The sequence below is a fragment of the Python bivittatus genome, unplaced genomic scaffold (genome assembly GCF_059951505.1).
Source record: "Python bivittatus isolate LINGU-HERP-01145 unplaced genomic scaffold, Pbiv_v1 ctg000060_np1212, whole genome shotgun sequence".
Classification (NCBI taxonomy): Eukaryota; Metazoa; Chordata; class Lepidosauria; order Squamata; family Pythonidae; genus Python; species Python bivittatus.
The window spans coordinates 11,581,033-11,604,822 of NW_028277044.1; the positions used below are offsets into that span (position 1 = coordinate 11,581,033).

The 23,790-nt window shown below is 38.7% G+C and overlaps 2 protein-coding genes across 6 annotated transcripts in view; both read right to left on the bottom strand.

The window, feature by feature from the left end:
- Positions 1-14,412, bottom strand: part of FARP1 (FERM, ARH/RhoGEF and pleckstrin domain protein 1) — a 152,245-nt gene extending 137,833 nt beyond the window's left edge. For 3 of the 5 annotated variants that reach the window (XR_015795393.1, XM_088136503.1, XM_088136500.1), the window contains exon 1: positions 13,759-14,412. The gene's annotated coding sequence lies outside the window, so the exon portion shown is untranslated. Of the gene's footprint in view, positions 1-12,921; positions 13,017-13,758 lie in introns of those variants that run through there. The other 2 variants (XM_088136502.1, XM_088136501.1) reach the window with 2 other exon arrangements.
- Positions 14,413-20,740: 6,328 nt separating this feature from the next.
- The window catches only part of IPO5 (importin 5), a 40,690-nt gene continuing 37,640 nt past the window's right edge, over positions 20,741-23,790 (bottom strand). Inside the window, exons 25-26 of the mRNA XM_007421298.4 lie at positions 23,373-23,514; positions 20,741-21,473 (exon numbers count right to left, since the gene is read on the bottom strand). Coding sequence (XP_007421360.1) covers positions 21,387-21,473; positions 23,373-23,514 — 229 coding nt within the window. The 3' untranslated portion in view covers positions 20,741-21,386. The remainder of the gene's footprint in view (positions 21,474-23,372; positions 23,515-23,790) is intronic.

Consider the following 23,790-nt stretch of genomic DNA (forward strand, 5'->3'; position numbering starts at 1 on the left):
TTGTCATATTTCTCTCTTTGAGAATTGAAGACATTTTAAATGGTAACATATTTTACGTCTATTTATTTATAACTTTTGAAGAACCCTATCCCAATTTCCTAATCAATGCAGTACTGGACTTCATTATTGTCTAATTTAAAATAATGTAGCATTGACAGAAGATTGATTACCATTAAGAATAATCCACTCAACAGTTAAAAAATCCATTTTCAGGCTTATTGGAGATAGTGGTAGCTAAGACTATCTTTTATTTATTTAAAGGGAATTAGTATATTTTATTTACATGTCTTCAGAAAAACAAATTCTTATCTGCATTCACATACTGCTTCATGTCCTGGTGATTTCAAATGTAAATTTCTCCCATAGTATATTATTTCAATTCTCTTTGAAAAAACACTGTAAAAGACATTAATACTAAATAATCAATATTTTAATCTTTTTTAGTATCAATCATATTTTGTTACAAAGAAGAAATATTAACAACCCGCACACATACAGAAAATCAAGCCACTGATACAGCCTAAAAATGTTTAATCATAACCCAGTCTCATCAAGTTCTAGGGAATGCTCTTACATTATATCCTTAATCTCTTATTTCCACTTTCAAGCAAATGAGTAGCTAATATAACCCATGAGCTACAATAAGCACTCTGTAATTATTCCAGAACACGAGAAGATGAAGAAGAGTCTTGGATATGATGGCAGGCAAACTTTTCAATTCTGTTTTAATGAAATTAACTACAGCACAGGCATATGTACACTTTGCTGCAGGCCCTTTTATAAATAAGACGGTTGTACCAGTTGGAAAGCACCATATTCACTCAGCTACATAGCCCTTTAAAATAAATGTCAGGGAAGATAAAGGAGTCAAACTTTCTTAACAGTTCTCAGTAAAAGAACTAATGGGATACTGAAATAAGCATGTCCAGTCTGTAGGTATAATGTAAACACCAAGTTTCTTTTTTTAAAAAGGCAAGAATATTTAAATTCAGAAAAAAATGACCATCAGCTTTCTGTAACAATAAAACAGTGCTGCAAGCTGTAGATACATGCATTCTGTGCTTATGAAGTTGAGAATATAGACCTGGGGCCTTCCAGAAGGGCAGCAATTTGAAAAAGGATCCTACTGAAAGTTATTAATTTTCAGGAAAAACAAAAGCAGCCAAAACTTATTCTGAGATGCAATTCAAGTCTACCTTCCATTTTGAAAATACAATAAAGTTAGCCACTGTTTGAACTTTTATTTGGCTTCACTGCTTTCTACCATCGCTACTTCAGCTTCTCATGGGAACAGCTATCCAACATCATTTGGAAAGGTACATATTGCCTATTGAGTACATAACTTTATTTTAAATATTTGCTCCAATCTGAAATGTTTGCCTTTATTAATTCACTCAAGTTCGTTGAGGTTATTTTAGTCTGCAGCTGCAAAACACTACAATAATCCTTAAGGATTAAGCAACTTAAAGGCTAAAAGGTATAATGTCAGAAGGTTGCATGAGCTATAGCTTATCACAGAGATGGCTTCACTGACATTGCAGTATCTACAAGCCTCTTCCTAGGAATTCCACAAGTTCCCTAGACTGTTTGACTTTAATTAAAAAAAAAAGTTTAATTTAAAACATATTTTGGAAGATGGTAGACTATAAACCTCTTGCATCATTTTTATTTGTAACAATGCCACTGAGCCAACATAGATACCTTAGACTAGTGCTTTTCAAGCCTGGCAACTTTAAGATGTGTGGAATTCAATTCCCAGAATTTTCCAGCCAGCACATGTAGAAAAGAAGGGGGGAAAATCCAAAACAAAACAAGCTAGGCTGGTGTGGTACAACGACCCTGGCAGGGCCAGAGTAGATGGTAGAGTGCAAACTTTATGGTAAATTAGTGATCTGTACAGATAGTCCTTGACCTATGGCCATTCATTTAGCAACCGTTCAAAGTTATGATGGCACTGGAAAAAGTGAGTTACAACCAGTCCTCACACTTACAACTGTCGCAGCGTCCCTGCAGTCACATGATCAAAATGTGGGCGCTTTGCAACCAGCATGTATTTATGATGTTGCAGTGTCCTGGGGTCATGTGATCGCCATTTGTGACCTTCCTAGCTGACTTCTGACAAGCAAAAACAACGGGGAACTGTGTGATTTGCTTAATGACTGCCGCAAAAATGTCATAAAATCATGTGCAGCCATGATGCCTTGCTTAACAACCGTATCGCTTAACAACAAATTTTCCAGTACCTATTGTGGTCATAAGTTGAGAACTATCTGCAATTGTCTATATCCACCCTTGCAGACATTTTGTAGACTGCTATTCTGTCCTCCTGATGGCAGCCACTGTGCTTTCAAGATTTCAGTTATGCTCACTAGCCCCAAAATTTGGCCTGCCCTTGACTAAAAATGTAAAAAGTCAGGGAGCAAAAATGTGAAAAAAAAAAAAAAAAAGAGGAAATCTCTCCCCTCCTGGCCTTTTTTGTTTGTTTGTTTGTTTTGGTTTCCCCCCCCAAAGAAAAAAGACTATAATGTGTTGCTTCCTAATATTGTCCTTTAAAATGATACCTAAATAGTCAAGATGTGAAATGAATTCATATTTGAAAATGTACCAAATCAATCAGCAAAGCTTGTGAAAGGATTTAAAAAACAGCTACGTGGCCCTGTAGCAGACACCACCAATTTCACAGCCACTTGAAAGTCTTTTAAGTCCCATAAAACTGTTTTTGATGGGATGCATTATTAATCAAGTGTTATAAGGGTGTGAGGATGGAATAGAAATGCAAACCCAGTTTTTAAAACCAGTATCAATAGCCATCTGGTTAAATCACTTTCCAAGTATTCTAGGTATGCTATAATATGTCAGTGAGAAACATGACAAACTTGGAATTTCAGTGGAAACTTCAAAGAGCATTGCAGCCTTCTGCAAATCACTCTTGCTAGAGCAGCTATGCCACATTTGCAGCAAATGTTAAGAATTGCTTAAACTCTTTTTATATTAGATTGTATTAGATGGTTAATGGACATATCTAATGACTCAAGAAATGCTATTCTTTCTGACTGAAAAAAAAATCTGGAACTGCACAGTAGGAGACACTGATTAAATGCTAAAAGATAGAGGTATAATCCTATGTTCTATTCTAAATCTAGCCAAAAACGGTAATGAAAAATATTTCCCAATGACAGAGATTCTTGCCAGAAAGAAAATCAATGTGTTCTGCTTGAGATGGGGCTTTTAAAGTAACATCTGTATCCCAGATGTTCAAAAAAATACTTTACTAAATTTGTTATGAAATGCTGAATATGGGTTGTAAATGCATTGGCTGAAGGAACATGGAGTCTGATCTGATAATCCTGATAATATAAGCTTCATGTCAAGGTTGGCTAAAGAGAGCCACCTACTATCTGAATTCCTGGAGATTTACTACTGGTTCAGTACATTTGGCTGATTATGTTTATAACCCCTTTTCTGGTCATCATAATAAATAGTTAATTTGAATACCTGGGTATACAAGAAAGTAAGGGTATGGTTTCGATGCATACCTGCTATAGGTAACTCAACACACTGTGATACAGAAAATTGTTTTCTACTCAGTCATATTGTTCATTCATCTGGTTCTATATTGCCAAACTAGCCTTTCTATACATGTTTGGTGGGCTGGAGATGCTAGGCTCTAGCTTAACACATCTGGAAAGTATTGTGTTGGTTCATCTGAACTAGTAGTAAATCTCCAGGATTTCAGATAGTAGGTGGCTCTATTTAGCCAACCTTGAAATCACCCGCCCCCAAAAAGCTAAGCAGAGTCAGATCTGGTTACCGCCTGTCTGGGAGATCACCTGGAAATCCTAAAGCTATTGGTTAAACTGGGGTGGAGGGTGGGGATCCAAAAAGAAGACAATGACAATGCACTTTCATACAGCTGCCAAACAAAAAACTGTGGTTGAGCTTGACTCAAGGAAGTTTTCATCTTTACCTTGTTTGGAAATCCCAATGATTGATCTGGGCCTTTGGCATGTAAAGCATGTGCTCTATTACGGAGTGTGGCTTTTGGCCCACAAAGAACATATCCACAAAGCACTGTACTAGTTTCATTCAGCCTTATAACCTGAAATGTTTTCTCTTGTTAAGCTTTCCTAAATGGCTTGGGAATGCATACCATATTCTTGCATTTCTCAACACGCAAGCCAAGGAAATCTGATTCATGCATTTGTAATCTGATTGATTACAAAGTTATTCCAAACTAAATGTACACTGGTTCCAAGTCCTGTAATAAACAATATTCTATTACTCTTTTAAGCAGCATTTTATCTTTCTTCCTGGCATTTTTTTTTCACGCAAAAGATGGAACTTTCACATCATTCAATAGTTTTAGTAATGAACAGCTGTACAGCTTGAAAAGGCCCCAGTTATCACCTTCTGTAAAATTCAGAAATCAATTCCAACTCATTTTCTACTAAAGAAAAAAATAAACCCAAAACTTTAATAGCATCCCACAATATTTTAAAAGCTAATAAGAAATGAAGATAATCTCCAGCACTTCCTTTAAAAACCCCATCCAGACTGATATTCTGTCCCATACAACAAGCATAGGAATGTGTTTCCAAATGTCCAATTTGGCAGTCATATTAAGCATTTCCTTTGAATCCCTGGAAAATATGTCTTTTCCTTTCAAAAACTGACCTCAAAAAATGTCAGTATCCTTTGGCTAAACACAGCTGTTACACACAACTAAATAGACTCTTCTTTTTCTCAGTACTTACAGTGTAACAACTATACTATAATAGCACTTCTCTAGCTCACCATACTGAAAAAACAAAACACAAACAACTAAATGAAAAATTATTTCAAAAACTATAGGGAGGGGGAGAACACTGTAAAATAAAAATGGCAAAGCAGAATACAGATCACATTCTGTGAATAATAAAAGAAATTTAGGAGACATCACTTTCTGCAGTGCACATATTTCCTTTTGTCCCATCACTAAAACATATTTCTGAAATTTAATATCCTGGAAAACATCCTTATGAAAAGTGACATAAAACATCGATTCTTCTTTCAAGTCTCTTTCAGCTCTTGGGAAACTCTTGGGAAGCTACAATATTTTCTAAGGAGTACTGTATTCTAGTTCATTTATATTAATAAAAAATGTGCTGCCTGGTACTATATGAGGACGGCATAAATGCCATTTGGCTGCAGACAAAACAAAATAAAACCTCTTAGTTCTAGTTAAAACCAACAAAGCAATGTCCTTTCCAGAAGAATGAACATATTACAGACTTCATGAAGTTATATGATCAACTGAGAACAGTTTCAATATATGCCCAAACTTAAATACCTTTAGCTGAGAAAATTTATACTGTTACTTCTCAGGAACAACTATTTTTTTAGTTAGAATTTATATTCAAAAGCAGATCGGTAATTACCACTCACCTCCGGAATCTTCAATAATTTGCTAAATAAAAGTTGGAAGAAGCAATGAAGAAAATCTAAAAAAATTATTCTAGACCAGATCTTTCAGACCCAATCACAATTAAGGCCAGCCGAGAACTTCTTTGATTTTTTACAATCTCTTCAATCGAAATCATTCAATGTAATATAAGGAATTCTGAATCCAGATTTTATTTATTTTATTTTTTTGTATATGCAGAGTTGAGGTTTCAGTGAGAAAATGAAAAAAGGTGATGGGATGGAGGAGGAAGACCAGTTGTACATGCATTCAGAATTAACAAACCGAATTCCCCAAATTCACTAGCCAGAACCCACTTGTTGCCTCAGCTGGGAGTCTGCATTTGCCAACAATCAGTAGGCCAGTTGACTATTGGGGCACATGGGGGGACGAGGCTGAAGTAGCATGTGGCTTCTAGCCAGCTGAATGTCAGTGCATGTGGGGAGGTCTCCAACCATCAGCTGGCTAAAGCCCACTGGCCACTTCAGCCCCAACCCCAAGTGGGAAATAACTACTTAATTTTAGATTGTGAGATATAAAACTAAGTTTTAAAAGGGTATTAAAAATGCAGGAGATGAAATAATATATACAAATGCAATTTTCCAAAATTGTATTTAGTGGTCCACAATTGCAGAAAGTTCCAGTCAAGCCATCACTAACTTGACCCATTCACTTAAAAGGAAGCAAAATCCAATACACTTAACCTGGAATCAATTTCCTCTCTATTGTGAAGGTTATAATCTTTGATATTCTGCTGTAAGTAGAATATTCGTATGTGGAGATACTCAATTTCCAGCTGCAGCCTTACTGCCTCTTCTCCACAATTCAATTTGCACCAAACTCTTCCATTCAATAGCCAGGGTTACTATATTATTCTGGAGCACCCAAAAGAAAGGTAAAAACAGCAAATCAGTCTGATAAATGAAGAAAATCCAAAGTTAATATTCTGATAGGACTAATATGCTACTTTTCTTCTCTTTCCAAGCAGCACACAGTATCTTTATTCAGTTCACCAATACCACAGTATTCCCATGAGAAAAACACTTTTGGTAGCATGCAAAGCTGCCTATAACTTCTTATAGCTACATAGCCTGCCAAAACGGTATTTTGGTTCAGGGGCTGTTGTTTATAACCATTTCTGTTGAAAGGAATTTGGAAACTGTAGAAAGTTACAACAAGCCAGAGCAACAAGTCAGTTCATTCATTAAGATTCGGAAAAGGTAAGTGTTTGATTCCAAGGCCTTCAATTTACACAACAGCAGGGGGAAATCTGCCAATTCCTCCTCCTTCCATAACTTCCATGCACACCAAAGGGATTGAAAAGGTTGGAAAATATCATTCCATAAATATTAAATATGCTCTTCATGGAAAGAAAGTTAGACTCAGTTCAGCTTGGTTTCCTCTGGCCTCCAAGAGACGAATACCAGGATAAAATCTCTGCCTCCTTTCTTGTATAGTTACAGATTTCCAAAACATCACAGATCAGTAACAAATATAACCAGTATATAAACATGACAGTGCAAAAACACAAACCTAACACCATCTGGCATCTGATGAGAATAAAAACTGCACTAGCACATACCTTCTCTCTGCATACCACAATTGAAAGGATGTTCTAGACCAGGGTTCCTCAACCTTGGCAACTTTAAGATGGGTGGACTTCAACTTCCAGAATTCTGGGAGTTGAAGTCCACCCGTCTTAAAGTTGCCAAGGTTGAGGAACCCTGGTCTAGACTACAAATCAGAAGGAACAAGCAGAACAATCTTGAAAAAAAAAATCAGCTCTCAAATAATTTGAAAGAAATGTATCAAATGCAGCCCTGAGAAAGAAAGAAGCAACAGAGCTTTTAAATGGAGAATCATTAAGAAAGAGCTACCATATAAACCACATTTCAAGAGTACAAAAACCTGGACCCATCTGTAGATAAACTACCTCAAACGTATCATACTGGATAATGGCGCACTTAAGAGTGACATTGCCAGGCAAGAACACACATTTTCCAGCAAAAATGTATAAAGAGTGGGAAGTCAGTTATTTTAACAGGCACCACAACTATTTGGTGGTTCTTAAGCTAGGACATGAGAAAGAGATTAAACAAAAAAGCCTAATAAAAATAAAGATATATGATTTTATGTATTACATTACAATTTTCAGAAATTACATGGGGGAAAAAAGATGTTTCCAATTACATATGAATCTTGGTAGCAGGAGATAAATCCAATGAATGGGAGAAAACTGAATCACGTTTGGATATACAATGAAACAAAATACCAATCAATGAAAGGATGCTAAAATAAATCAGTAAAAAAGCCCAAGATTATAGAAACTAATTTTAATTATTTTCCAGATCTCACAGCAGTTCACAGCATCAAGCGTTATTACCCCACAGTTTTTTCCACTAAACTTTTCCTGCTTCATTCAGAAAAATGTACAACTGTGCTTGGTTGAGCCCTGTTTTCAAAACAGAAGAAACATAAAGTAGCAGCTGAGATTTAGCAATCGCTGGACAGATGTACTTAAAGAACTAGCGAACAACATATCCTTGTTTCTGCTATAATTAAAGGTAATGCAGTTGCTTCAGCTAAGCAATTTTAAATCCAATGAGAGTCATATTCTTGGAAAGTTCATTTCCGTTCTTATCTCTCCGGATCAGAAGCTGGGCTAAGAAGAGTTCCATTGCGTGTTTCATGGCACTGCTCTTCTGTTTCCACAATTGTGCAGATACATTATTTAGAAAACATGCATACAGTCCTAAAAAGATAGCCCAGTGTTATCTTTGATAATGCCCATCACTTGTCTGAAATACGGAGAAAAATGCAGAATCTATACATACAGAGTATTGGGGAAGACTGGGGGAGTTTGCACTCAGGCTGTCATCACCTCTACATAAACTACCAATGTTGACAGTGTGGGCCACTAACTCTGATTGTGCTGAGTGTGTAAACCCATGGTCTGTCTTGGATAAGTCTGATTTTGAATCCTCCCACAGTCTTGCAAGACTAAACACCAGCAGAATGAAAGTGATGGTAAAAGGGTATCTGCATCATTCATCCTATATTACTGAGGAGACATAAATAAGAAATATTGGTTCTCATTAAATAACTAATGATTTATCTTAGCTGCCACTAATACCAATAAGCCTGAAACAGTTTTTAACAGTTGAGACTAATCTTAATAGTCATCAGACTTACATCAATGCTACATGAATTGAACTGAATTCAATGCAACTGAATTGAATTCAGTGCAGCTGAATTGAATTCAATGTTACTGAATTAGATAATACAAAGTTCAATACTGCATTCAGTAGGAAGCTGAGTGTACTGTTCTTGAGAAGTTATAACAAATAGATGTAAAAAAATAATGCTACTTCTTAAAAATATCTTCACATTCCTTCCATATACCTCCAGAAAAGACTAAAAGAGATGCAAGGTCTGGAGTTTGTGGGGGGAAAGGGAAAGGAAAAGGAAAAAACGCCATCCCCATCATCTGCCCTGGCTAATGAGAGCCATGAAGACTGATCAGTTAGCAGTTCTTCTGTCACAGTGTGGTGAGACACAAGGATGATCTTAGAGAAACTAGGTGGTGACAGTTACAAAAACACATTTTAAGCCCAGGAAAGAAGTTTTCTTTTTTCTACTGAAGAAAACATGACAAAGAAACTAAAACTGATTCTACCTGAACTCCCTGTGGTATAGAAGGGAGAGAAGGGAAAACACAGCCACACTTTCAAGATTCTGTTACTACAGTCTATATCAACAGAGTAGAGTGGAAGTATCCTTACAGAATCTGTTTCCTGATTTGGTCTATCTCAAAGGGCTGAGACGGGGATTCTCTGCTTTTTCATTTTTGTGAAGTATCTTAATTACTCTTCTTTTCCATTCAGCTTCATACAAACTGCAATAAAGTTACTCTATAAAACAGTCAGATAATATAAAAGCATTTTTTTCAGTGAAGTTCCTTAAAACAAAGAAAACTCCCAACGTCTGTCAGCAGTGGCTCCTTTACATACAACATATTATGCCGCAAGGCAAGCTAAGACATTTAGAATACGGCTTTTGAAGAAAAGAGAAACAGATTAAAAACAACTGAAAAAAATGACTTAAATAAACAACTGCAAAGGTTTGAGAGCAAAGTATAAATATCTAAGTAGTGGTTAATGATTGGGAGAAAAAAAGCAAGGAGAAGAGTACATTATTGAATGCTTTTCTTTACAATATATTTTTTATTATACAATACCTGAATGCATCTCTGTTTTTGATCTCCCACTTTGTACAATGGTTATGTAATAATAAAATAATATAAAATTTTAAAAAGACAGAGAAAGCTCAAGAGGCATATACTGTAGAATTAATATTATCCGAGCAACTTTTCACATGCTCATAAGATGTCCAAGACAATAGTGACCATACACCAAACTATTCTCAACCATTCAGGTTGCTCAGTTCAGACACTGCAATAGGCTGTGATTTGCTCCAGAGACAGTTTAAAGTTTTCCACACAATCCAGCAAACTACAGCTAGTCATGATTTTCATCTCCTTAGTCTCGCTATTTCTTTCTGCAACTGTTGCTGGAAAGAGTCATGGTTTCAGGTATGGCTTGGCTGGTTCAGTCATCAAAGCAGTAAGCACAAGTCCATGTTTATAAAGCCATATTAAAGCAAGATCCCAATTCTTCTTTGATGGAAGATTACAAATTATGGTCAGTGCAGACTCCAGTCCAATTAAACTCTGAATTCAGCTAAACTAATGAATTAATTCACTTAAGCTTCTTTAAGACCCATGGTGATACTACATTTTATATATAATCTGATTAATTGTACACCAAACTGCAGAGTAATATTTTTAATTTTATTTATATATTTATTTATTACATTTATATGCCACCCATCTCCCCCAAAGGGTGACTCTGGGCAGCTCACAGTTAAAATAAAACCTCAAAAACAGTTAAAAATATAAATATCTGCATCAATTTAGCTAAAAAGTCGAACTATATAAAAAGACCATATACATAAAAAGACTAAAAATATTCAAGATGAGGGGGGGCGGGTAGAATCAATTACCCCATGAGCCAATTCCAATGGTGCAAGCCACCATCAAGGTGAGTACGTCACAATTGCCCATACATTCACTAATAGAAGAGTTTGGAGAGACTGTTAAATACAGTATTATAATATTATTTAAATTGGGTCATCTCCAATATCAACACTTCTCCAAAGATTTATGTTGGATGCTTTACAACGAGAATACGTACCAAGAAGCTAAAATACAAATAACTAAATAACCCTAGGGCCTAAGCAGTTATCTTCTCATTCCCCAGAGGCCTATCAACTTGAAAAAAACCTTGAAATCATGAGTGAAAAGCACATTACATTCAGTATAACATGCTTCAGTTAAAGAATGTCAAATATAATAAATGTTTTTTTTTAAAAAGGGAATAAAACTAAACATAACCTTTCTGTTTCAAGTTGCATAGAAATATTTTTAATATCTAAATAAGTATCTTGTATGGGTGAACCCTCAAAGAGGTGCTTTGCTTCAATCATACCTCTGTTAAAGCAATGGATAGATGGGGATCTGCAAAGTGAAGCAGTTGCCACCCCACCACATGAAAGCAATTGCTTGATCTTCTGTACTCTGTCCTACAGAAGACCCCCATCTCTTCATCACAGCCCTTTCTTTCAACAGCAAATTCAACAGATTCAGTGGCTGTCCTGACACGTTACTTTCTTGGTTGCATTTATATCCTATGTTTTCTGAAGGAACTTACACAGAGGCTTTCCTCTTGATTTTATTCCTGAAACAACAATACTGCAAAATAAATTGGGCTAAGAAAGAGTGGCTGGCCCAGCCACACAGCAAGTTGCACAACTGAGTCCACTTCTTTTTCCAAGAGAAAAACGGAATTTGTTCCAAACAGATTCAAAATCAAAATACACCAGTGTGTGCTTTGGCTGCAAGGAAATTATCCTGCACCATCCTAGAAACTCTAGTCTTGTCTCACTTTCAACCTTCTTTTCTTCCAGTTTATAATATTTGTGTCTCACTAGATGGTTTGCCATATAGGAAATATCCTAGATGTGACAAACTGCAATTTCACTGACTTGCTATCTAAAAGCACGTGGGGAAGGATTAATTTATGGAATGTATCTCCAACATGCAGCAATCATAACGTACCGATTATTAAGTTGCAGGGCTGCAAAGAATGGCAAAATGACTGCATTTGCATTCACAGTATATATGTGTCAATGATACTACAAATACAGGCACAGCAAATACCCTAATCCCAAACATTCTGGCTATCCTAAACCTGTTCACTATGATAGGTGAGAAACATGCATTTCTTTGCCAATGTATTCAATTAATCAAATGCCTAATAGTGTTAATAATTCCAGTCTTCCTCAAGCTACTGTCCTCCAAATATTGCTGGTCAAATTGCTGGGTATGAGGTCCAGGTCATACGAAGAGCTCTGAGTTGAGAAAGAGTGAAACAGATCATGTGGTTAACTGGTAGAAGAATGAGCAGAGTTTTCCAAGATCCTGTTGGACTGGAGTGGCATATAAGCCCCAGTAAAGAAATAAAATAAATGACAAATGACAAACAACCAAAACATAAGAATGCATCGATAACTTACATATGATACGAAGTCACCAGATTCTAACAAAAACATTCATGTTATTTCCTGTCACAGTGCTTTTCCATTCTATTCATCCAGTCAGTTACGATTCATCAGGCGTAGAGTAATCGAGTGATAAGAAAACAGCTTATTTGTGGTGAAAGTAGCTCGCTTGATTTAGGAGCTGTGTATGAGGTATTGCGCCCTCACTTAAACTGGTGTCCTCCAGATGTTTGGACTTCAATTCTCGTAATTTCCATCCAATGTGATAACAGGGAGTTGTCCAAAACATCTGAAGGGCATCAAGTTAAGAATGGCTGTCAAATGAAGTACATTTCATTTCTACTGAAATCTGGAACATACCCATTATTTAGATCCCCAGCAGACAAATACAAGCACCGCATGCGATTATAGGAATTCTTTCATTCTGTAACTTCCACCATTGTTCTGCTCAGTTTTCAAATTCACTATTATAACTCGTATTAAATGCCAGGCGTGGATATCAAGACATGATGCCTTTCACTGAAAGGAGAGCTGTTGCACTTTTAGCATGCTACACCATTGCTTCTCCTGGTGGAAGGGTTTCTTTTAAAGGAGAGATTTGGCTCCTGGTCAACCCATTCAAGGTCAAACTAAATGGTTTCAGTGCCAGAGGCAGAATAAACCAATGCAACTCCTGCCTAATCATTAACAAGGGGGGCACAATGCACCAGAAAATTCCCCAAAACACCGGATATATATTGGAGGGGGCCATGGTCCTGGGCATGAAAAGCTTCATCAGGATGTCCCTCTGCCTCCCCCTGATCCCAGAAACACTCAAGGGCCACCCACCCATGGGGCATGACCCCAAACCCTCCGCCCCTTACCTTGGCGCACTGTACAGGGCCAGTTCTGCTGGGTCCCACTACCCGGCTCACTTCTGTCCTTCCCAAACACATTCTCCAGGGCCTCATAAACTCCCCCTCCCTGGGGCGATACTCGACCTTTCACTATGTTGAATGAAACCAGAGAGACCCAGGGCTGGTTTCTGGCACCCTGGGCACTCCCTTGCCTTCCTTTGTGCCCAGCCCCACCTGACTCTAGCCAAGGCAGTGAAACGGTAGGAGGGAATAGTCGGGACGGTAAAAGGTGGGTGTCTCTGTCTGGAGACTGATTAGGCATATTTAGAATAGATGCGTTTAAAGGGCTCACTTTCAACGCCTTGGGGAAAAAAGAGCTCGGATAGGACCACCCTCCTTCTCCCCTCCCTCCTCCCCCGCCCACCGGCGGTCGACCCTGCAAAGAGCGGGGGGGCGGGGGCGGGGAGAGCGAAGTAAGGAGAGCCGGCAGCGAATGCCCTGCGCTCGAACAAGTTCCAAATCCCGAAGAAACAAAAGGGACCAACTTCGCAAAGTGGCTCTTTGGAAACCCAGCCCGGGGCGGGGCGGCGCGGGGATGTTCTGGAGGGCGAGAGCGAGCGAAAGAGACCGAACACCAACGCACACACCTCAGCCTGCTTAAAGCGGATTTCCAGGACAAGAGATTCCCCGCACCCCGCTGGAGTCTCTCCGCCCGCTCCTCCCCGCCCCGGGCCGACCCCCGCCGACCAGCCCCTCTCCCCGCGCGCCACCGGAGTTCCCCGTCGCCCCCGCGAGCGAGCGATCGAGCGCGCGCGCACCCCAGCCCCGTCTTCCCATTGTTCCCAAGTCCTTGCGCCCCCTCACCGTGCGCGGCGCTCCTCTCGGGTTTCTGCTCGTTGTGGCGGCCACCGGTGGCGCAAACAAGTCGGGTGGCGGTCGCTGGAGGGTCCGAGCCATTAAAGGTTCCCCGAGAAGACGGAGGCGGCGGCGGAGGCGACGGCGGCAGGAGGGGAGCAGGGGCAGCCTCGAGGGAGCGACGGGACCGAGATCGCCATGGCTGAAGCGCGAGAGGAAAGGGAAAAGGCGCCCTGGCCAAAGGGCAGGAGCAGAGCCTCGCGGCGTCCAGTCGAGCCGAGGAGCGGGGAACGGGCGCTGCTGCTCCGGGTTGCCTGGACTGTGGCTGTGGCTGCCGTCGCCTCCTGCTCCTTCTCCTCCCACTAGCACTCCGGCCCCCGCCTAAAGGAGAGGCGGGGAGGGGAACCGCCGCGGTGTAGAGCCCCCTCCAGCGTCCGTGGGCGCGTCCTGCCCCCGCCACACAGCTCCGGCCCCCGCCTTTCTTTTCTCCCAGAAGCACCGCGCCGTCTCAGCCCCGTAGGTCCGTGTCCTTTGCCGTGAGATGCGGGGCGGAAACGTCCTTCTCCCGGGGGCCGCCGGCAGAGGGGACGGGGCGGGCGGCGGCGGCGGCCCCGGACGTCCTTGGCGGGCACGGTGTCTAGGTGTGTTTCTACCCTGCGCAAAGAGGCGTGGCGCTGGCTACAAGTGTTCAAAGATCCACCGAGAGGGTAGCGCGGGATTGAATCCGGCACAAAGCGGGAACAAAGGGAAGTGGGACGGAACGGTCAGCCGGGCGGCTCCGGGTCTTGCGGCGTGGCCTAGGACGCGGCGATCCCCGACAGAAGCTCCTAACCTCCTCTTGAGGAAACCCGGTCAAATTTTAGTTGCCTCGCTGTTGAAGAGCGAAGACGGCTTACCTGGGGACATTCCCAGAATTCTACAAGGGATCCAGACTAGCGTTTCTTTCCCTGTGTGACGTTTCCCACTTTTTTAGCTTCCACGCCGACAGATCCTGGAATGATCATTCCCAAGGCAGGGTGCAGCCGTTCTAGATTTCCCTCCTTAACAATGATCTGTGATAAGAGTCAGTTGCATCGGGTAGGAAATGGGAGATTGCTGATGGAAAGGAGCAGTATCTGGTTTGAGAATGAGGCAGATGATTACACCATCAAAGCTTTGTCGGCAAGCATCCTTACTGAAAAATAAATTAAGGGGAGAAAGATGTAACTCCACCACAGTACAGTATTTTTAGATTGTGCTAGGAGCTGTCCATCACTGGAAGAATCCCTGGTCTGGGATGTTTCCAGAGAGGCAGTTCTGGATAGCACTCACCAAAAGCTGTTGTGAAATCGTTCTGTTCTCTTTAACAGTGTTTCTCAACAAAGAAGAATGGAAGAATGTTGAAGAAAGAAAAGTTTGCAAATAAAAAGATAGTGGTTCCTGAATCCCTTGTGAAATCCCATAATTAAAGAACAATTGTGTAATAAAAGCTTCATCTGGAAGCACCTTTGTATCACTTCCCCCAGTGATCAGATATGTAGGTCTTCTGATCATAACATACCATATACAGTATGTTTGCAGATGGTTATTAATATTAATTTTGCCTTCAACGAATAGTAGCACTCTGAAGATCAGTTTATTGCAATTCAAAGCATGTTTCATAATGAACACGTGCAGCTTTGCTCGATTTAATAAAAGAAGGTCCATTTAGACTGTGATCTAATGCCAATTTACCTGGAAGAAACTTGCTACATCTGAATTCAATGAGACTTATAATTGCACATATATAGATTAATATATCAGCCGTGCATCTTGTTCACAAGTTTGCAATGGCTAAACAAAGCAGGAAGTGAAGAAAACAACTTTGCTCCTGTTTGTCTTTAACACCTGATATTCAGAGGCATTGGAGATAACACCATTATTATTGGGTATTATTGAAAATCAAATCAGTTGCAAAGAACTCAGTAAAGCTCTTTCCAGTGCAGGGGATCAGAAAAAAAGGACCTGGAGTGGTTAATAGTTAAGGTGTAAGACTAGGACTGGGGAGACTCAAGTGCAGGTTCATTCTTAGTCATAAAAACTCTGCAATTATTTTCTCTCAGCTCAACTTTCAGAATTGTGAGGAAAAATGGGAGGACAGGGCGTTTTTGTACACTACCTTGAGTTTCTAAAATAAATGTGTGATGTAAATCTAACAAATAAATAAAATGGTAGCAGTTCAGGCTTCCTGAATACATCTTTTCTTGCTGTGCTGCGGACACCAATGCTGTTGAATTACTTGTTAGATTAGATGAATGTTGGATCTGATGAATGTTGGGATTTGGGTTAGATTTGCTTTTTCACCTGATTGTCTAGTAGTCTGTTTCACTGGGCCTACGTGCAGTTTAGCAAGGCCATCTTTGTGCCGGACTGAATATGGGGAGAGCGATGACCAACTTCGTTTCATTGTGATCTTCTGAAATAAGAATACATTTTACAGTGCAGTAATGAAGTGAAGCCAATCTGTGAAAGAAACCCTTTGGAGGCCAAGGAACTACCATTTTGCATGGCAGCAGCCGAAATCACAGAAATTACACCTTAATTTCTTGGAATTTTGTCACCAAATGTTGAGAGCATGATTTTTGGAGGCTGCAGGAACACTTCTGGAATACACCCACAGCTTGTCTACCTACTTTTATCATATTCTACTGATTAGGTGACAAGACTCATACATACATTGCCCATACATTTCACTCTTCAAATAATCTGTAGTATTCCTAGTAAGTATTACTAGCACACAGAGGATTACTTTGAGCATGAGCAGATAACTAGATTTGCTGAGGGGGAATGTTCTTCCACCCTAACATGCTTTATGTGTCTGTCTGAATTTCAGGCAGAGAAGCAAAATCAGATAGTGGAGAGTTAAGGCTCTCATGATTTCTTCTGATGGCTAGTAGTCTATTTTTGTTCATCATTATGTCATCTTTACAGCACAGAGAGCTGTAACATATATCAAAATACATGGAATGGATATTACAAGGGAAATTAGGAAAGAACCCTTACGTTTTATTTTTATGTATTTATTTTGTATGCTTCATATTCCTGAAGGTTCTGAGCAGCTAGCAATCCAGAGTATCATAAAAACAAGAAAATTTATCAGAAAATAATAATAAACAATAATGGCTCTGGTCTCATATACAGAAGTTCAAAAATTAATTTCTCAGTTGAAAAATAGCAAAGTCCCCAGCAAAGAGTGGGTAAAGAGTTTTACCTGAATTCTTAAAAACCAATCCAACCCAGTGGGCATCTGTTCCAGCCCCTCTCTTCACTGCCCTAAATAACTCTTTCCAGATTCCATAAGAGGGGCTTAATTCCATTATTCTTCCCATATACAAATAAGGGACAAGTCTGATCCTGCAAACGATTGCCCTATCAGTCTTTTATCTGTAATCAGTAAATTATGTGTCAGGTTTTTATACTATAAATGTATTGATTGGAGGCTTTCCAAGAATATCCTGACACCAGAGCAGTCAGGGTTTAAACCCAGTCATTCAACCATGGACCAATGCACAAAATTACATCACCTAGCTGAGAAATACTATAGTCTTACTAAAGGCAGCCTTTATGTCACTTTCATAGAGCTAAAGATGGCCTTGGATTCCATACCACGAGAGACTCTGGAGAAAATTAGCCATAACATTGTCACCTTCTTAAATTGATAATATGACTGTATTCAAAAAGTACTGTGTAAGTTAAGGTAAATTGTAAAAGAGAGCTCACTAAATCTATTCCTAACCTAAAAGATGTAAAATAAGGCTGCATTCTAGCCCCATTATTGTTAAATGTATATATTAATGATATGATTAAAGTCTTTGCTAAGCCAGAATTTCACTCTTCATCTCTTGCCTGTCTCCCTGTTCCCATCCTTCTGTATGCTGATTAATGCAGGTATTCTTTCCATAACCCAGGTGGGCCTGCATAGATGCCTTGAAGTATTATCTTATTGCCATAGGGAGTGCCTTGAGATCAATAACCCTAAAACAATATGTTTTCCAGAAAGCACTTCAAGTCCTTGATTAGCTGGAAGATTAACGATAGACCTATTGAGCAAGTGATGACCTTTAAGTACATAGACATTCACTTTTAGTCATCTACTTATTGGATCAATCAATCAAACAACCTTCTTATAAGAGCCCCAAAAGCATCCTTTGTGATTATTAAATATGCATGTCAACATGGTAACCACTATGTACTGGCAGCTGTCAAATTATTCAACACTAAAGTACTGGGTTCAATGCTATATGGTGCCCAGTTTTTTATTTATAATTATTGCGATTATATGTGCATGCTTTGTAGTTATAATTTTTGAAATCAGCCTTATATTTAGAAATGAGGGCTATAAAAATAAAAGAATCTGAGTAACAGCCTGTGGTACAAACAGGAAATCAATGGGGGGGGGGGAAGCTGTTCTTGCTTTAGTGAGATCTTACTTTCAAAGAATTTTTAAAATGAGTTTCCTTAAGGAATACAGAAGGCCCAATCTGTTGTACCAGTGCAACTGAAGAGGTAGTTATGGAAGAGCAATTGGGCCTTGGAGATCAGTTGCAATTTAACAGAGATATTCATAGAACCATAAAAGGACAGTTAAGAAAACTTAATACGTCTCTCCAGTGGCATCTAGGGCATCTTGCCTTCATTGAAATAAAAACTGTAGTGAACCACAATAGAATTTTTAAAATGCTGACCACATGGCATTTCCTTAATTATTTCATTGGCTCTCTTGTCCTTATTTTCAAAACCTTACAATTCTTTATATTGTTACATCCCTAGTTGCAGCATCAGATTGTGTCTTGTCACTTCTAGCTATTAGAATGACTGTTCGTCCTAATGAAGCTGCTTTTTCTCTTTGCTGTTCTTATGTGGCCTTGAGTCTTCACCCTGAGGTGAAGATCACCCTTATGATGTCCCTGAAAATTATAAAAATCTGGCTTTTCCAAAGAACCTTTGGGGATTGATTGCAGAGCCATCAGCATTTTATTGTTGCTATATTTTTATTGTATGATTTTGTATTGTATTGTATTGCATTTTACTTGCAAACCACTTAGAATCTGACTGGATTCAGATGGGTATAAAGTTCCTAAGTAAAATAAAACAAATTTCTACTTCAAGTCAAATTTAACTCCTGATAACCTAGTGGACATATATTTCAAATTTAGTCACAGCCCATCTCACTCAATGAGTGACTCTGGGCGGTTTACAATAAATAAGAGTAAAAACTAATTAAAATTCAATAAAAACAAATTAAAAAATATTAATATAGTTCTCTTGGCAACACCACAAAAATGGTTTGCCACTGCCTTCTTCCAGAGTATTTTTCACCTTCTCAGACTAGCTTACAGACCTGGAATTCTCTGGTTTCCCAACAAGGCCTAATCCCACCTAGCTTCTAAATCCAGGTAGGGCCAGACAGGTACTGGCCACACACTGAGGTGAGCTAGACATTTCTTCAAAAGGTTAAGGGTGAGATAGTGTTTGCTTGCTCTCTTTCCCACCAGCAAAAAGAAATTTGGATCTTCCAATATCAAGGATGCTGGGCAGGTGTTATTCTGTCACAAGTGGGTTACTTTGTCCAGAGATGTGTGAATAGCAATATGTCTGTTATAAAATTCAGCAAGGCATGTTTGTGAATATGGCTAGGGTGAAATAAACCTGATCCTAGTGTCCTGTTGGTAAAATCCCATTTTTAGTTCTTTTGTTAATCATCACACTTTGCTGTAATGAAATATATAGCCAGATATTCTTAAAGAAGCAATTTGCTCACTCATCTGTATTTTCCATATTGCATTACAGTATTGAATGATCATGATTATGTACTCCACACAGGGTACCTCTCTAAAACTGCATTACCTCCATCTAGTGGCAATAAGCAACACCAAATTGTCACTGAGAGCAAATTGTGGGAATTTTGTCGGAGAAAAAAAAATGGGAAAGGATTTTGAAGAAAGTTGAAATGTTTTGATAAGGCCACCAGATCCACCTCTTTAGGTTCTTGCACAAAAGCGTTTGAAACATACTGCCTGCAGGACATGCATTGCCTAGACCAATCTGGCACATGCCAGACAACTCTGAAAACCGGGACAGACAGGACACAAATAAAACAGGATCACAGAACTGTGAAAGAGACAAGGATATAAAGAGTAAGGTAAAGAGAATTGGGTTTCCCCTTTTTTAATTGATAAACTTTTCCAAGTTTCCAAATTTCACTGGAAATTAATTAACAGCACAGAATCTAAAATATTTCTTCTGCAATACCCTATAATGACTAACATTTATGTTTGGTCTTTAGGAGTAACGGTTCCGGAAAACAAAACAGATCTGTCTCTGTGCCCTTCTCCCTGCACTTCACTCAAAAATATTTATTAAAGTATTTCAACAGTACTTATAGAAAATCTCAGTTTTATCATTCTAAAATGGCTTACTCTTGGAAACAATGCATAGGTATCAATTTACTGGGAATAAACCCCAATGAGCTCAGTGGTGCTTACTTCTAAGTTGACATGCACAGAATTTCACAGTTAATTAGAATAAGAATTTTTTTGAACCTTGGAATGCTACAGTACAAAATGCAGTGTGCACAATTAAAACCTTGAATTAACAAACGCATGAACTGAATTGTAGGCAAGACTGTTCTAGAGTCACATTCCCCTTCCAAAATAAGTTATTAACTCCAGTAGAGATGAAGTACTGCATGCTCATCAATTTTAAATACTGAAAAATCATATATACCAAATCAGAACCATCCGGTAGGTGAATTGTATCACTTTTAGAAGGCATATGAAATTAGGCCAACATGAAAAGTCAAATACAGAGAGAAACACAAACATAAATGGGCTCCCCAAGGCTTCACACAGTGTAGTAGGAAGGGTAAAAACATAAATGGTTTAAGAATAAGTATTTTGGATGTGGATAATATATGTATTTGGAAACAATTTATTTTTACTAAAAGCAAACAAGAAACCACACAGCACTGGACTTTTACACAAGCTCTGATTGTATTCAATGTCATTTATTGAGGGAGTGGATGAGATACTGTCAGACATGCCAAAGACACTTCACATTCAAGGCCGAGAACTCAATGGTTTTCTTCACTGAGCCACTATACAAGCCTGCTTCAGAAAACTGAATGCAATATCAATGAAGTCTTCATGCTTGATGGTGCCTTCAATTTATAGACCCTTAATCTACTGGATTGGTGGGCAGAAGGAAGTTTTCTACCCTACAAAAATACTCACACTCCCATACGTCTCAACACTAGAGGGTAAAAATGCCTGTAATCTGTTATAATGGGTATCTACGAAATACCAGCTTTAAAGCTGTCTTAATCGATTTAAGCTTAAAGAAATTTCAGCTTGTTTCCCTTTCACCGCCATGTAGTTGGTTCATACCATTAGAAAAATACTCTTCAGTGCTATTGTAGGATTCATAGGGAATTTCATTTGTGCTGATGGGGTAGAAATTCACTGCAACACCATTTGTAACTGTTTCTTCCTGCTGCCATTGCATGTAGGTTTCAGAATGACCCACATGCACTGCAGTTTTCTTTTAAAAACAAAACAAAGAAACCTAAACCGAAGGGTAAATGTTTATTTGGAGCTTTTGTGGATGATAATTAAGGCCCTTTATGGAGAGTTCAGGAGCTCCTGTATGGCTGCCTGCTGGTCTGCATTTAGCTGAGATATGCATTCTGTCCACAAGCCTCCAGAAGTCTAGAGCATGAGAGAGAGATAACAGATAAATTAAGCATGAACATGTGCGCACTCCCCACATTGCCAAACATTTATTTATTTATTTATTTGATTTAGGTGCTGACCAGCTCCAAATTAACTCTGGGTGGCTCACCATGTAAAAAGTACTAAATAATAATACAATAGATAGAAACTAATGAGCAGGATGGAGAATCCAAAAAACAGATCCAAGACGTACGTCAAACAGGACACTATTGAAATGACTTTTTCATATAAAATTTCCCACTGTTTAAGATATTCATCTTAAGTTTTAAATATGATCCAAAACAGATTTAACAATCTTAAAAGATTGATGAAAGAGAAATATAAAAGCTAAACAGTGTTAATATTCTTTTCAAAATTAACTATCTTATACAGAAAAGGTATGGTGCTTGTCAGATACAAGAATGAAAGGAAGCTTTTAAAATGAAATTTTTATAAAATGTTTATAGAATTTTTATAAAATGATGTGCCGTTGGCATATGACACCAGGAAAATTACCTAGAATGTATAAAGGTACTTCAAATCTATGCTGGAAATGCAGAAAACATGAAGAGTCATTTTACCATGTTTAGTGGACTTGTAAAAAAGCTACAAAACGTTGGGTTCAAATACATAAATACAAATAATTTTAATGATTATTATTCAACTGAAACCAGAGTTTTTCTTGCTGGGACTAATGGATAGACAACTAGAAAAGACTTATGGAAGACTGCTTTTGTACATGGTAATTGCAGTGAGATTATTATATGCACAAAGATGGAAAGACTCTGAAATACCCACAGTGGAGGAATGCTTGGTGAAGATTGCATAGATGGCAAAATTGACTTGTTTTTGTTAACTTGTTGATTAGGGAAAAGACAATAAGTACATTTGTTAGTGACTGGAAACCCTTTATGGACTTTTTGCTGAAAATGGAAAAAAAATAACTTGGGATTTATGAGTTTGATAATTAGAGAGGGTAAAATATGGAAAGGGGCCATGATGTAACCTTAGAGAGGGAGGATAAAATATAAATGCATTTATAACTGCTATAAAGATCAGAAGCCACTTCTTTGTCTTTTCTTCTTTTCTCATCTTTTTTTCTTGTTTACTTATCACTTTTCTTTACCTTTACTTTCCTTTTTCTTTAAATTTGTATTGTTTTATTCTGTAAAAAAATCTTTAATAAAATTAATTTAAAAAAATTAAAATGAAATTTTAAAGGCTGAAGGCTAGAGATTATTTTAGGGCATGTGGGGAATTTCTAGCCTCTACAGCTTGAGAATTGCCCTTTTCCTTCAGCATGACCAATCAGAGAGCTGAAACACAATGAAAGTCTGCTACAGTTGAACCTACTGTATTCCAGCTGGAGTAGGACAAGCATGACTTCGTTTATATAGAAAAAGGAACTGTCATTCCCAGCCTCCTCCTACACAGAGGGATCTCTCAGGGAAGGGAGTTTCTTTCTGAAAGCTCTGCTCCCTGACACTCAATGGACTCCTAGAGGAGAGGTGACCAAAACTGGTTCTCAGGTCAGATTCTCATTCCCATCCCTAATTTATGGAAGCTTTCTTTTTTTGCCTTTTGCCAAATCTGAAAATCTCAAGGTCTGTGATCTCATTTGTGTTGCCTATAATCCCTCGGGCAGGTTATTTATGCTTGATGTTTTGCATCCCAGTCAGTCCTTTCCTCCTACTATGTGCTATTTCTAAAATGTAATTATATGCTGATAAAAGCACATAAAACTCTGAATCTGCTATTCCAAATAAAATGTGAAAATTGCCTATATCTATAGTTCCCATCCGATGATGGTTCTATTTGAGGAGAGTATGGAAATTAAGGTACAATTATGTCAAGTGATAAAATAACCTACATATCAAAATATTAACTTGCAATTACCTGCACTTGTCGAACTACATTTGCCAGTCGCTTGGTACATGGATCTCCTTGCTTGATTGCTTCACTAATTTCACCGTCCGCAATTATACCAAATATTTTGGGCAGATTAGTGTTGTTAGGACCCAGGACAATGGGGTTATTACTGTTGAGAATATAAGCAAATATTTAACGTTAATGCAAAGTAAATGCCACACCTTTCTTAATGAGGATTTTAGGCTTAAATTCAGGTTGCTGTAACCTCAGTGGATAAACTCGGGCAAACCCATTTTGGAATGAGAAAAAAGGAAGGTAAGCAACAAGCAATCCAACAGTCTGCTCTCTCCTCCATCCCCTGCCCCTGGTCATTATCCTTATCCTTATCCCTGTGAGAAGGGCTCCTAAAGGGAGAAGGTGGCAGGTTGGAACAGAATTTTGCTCC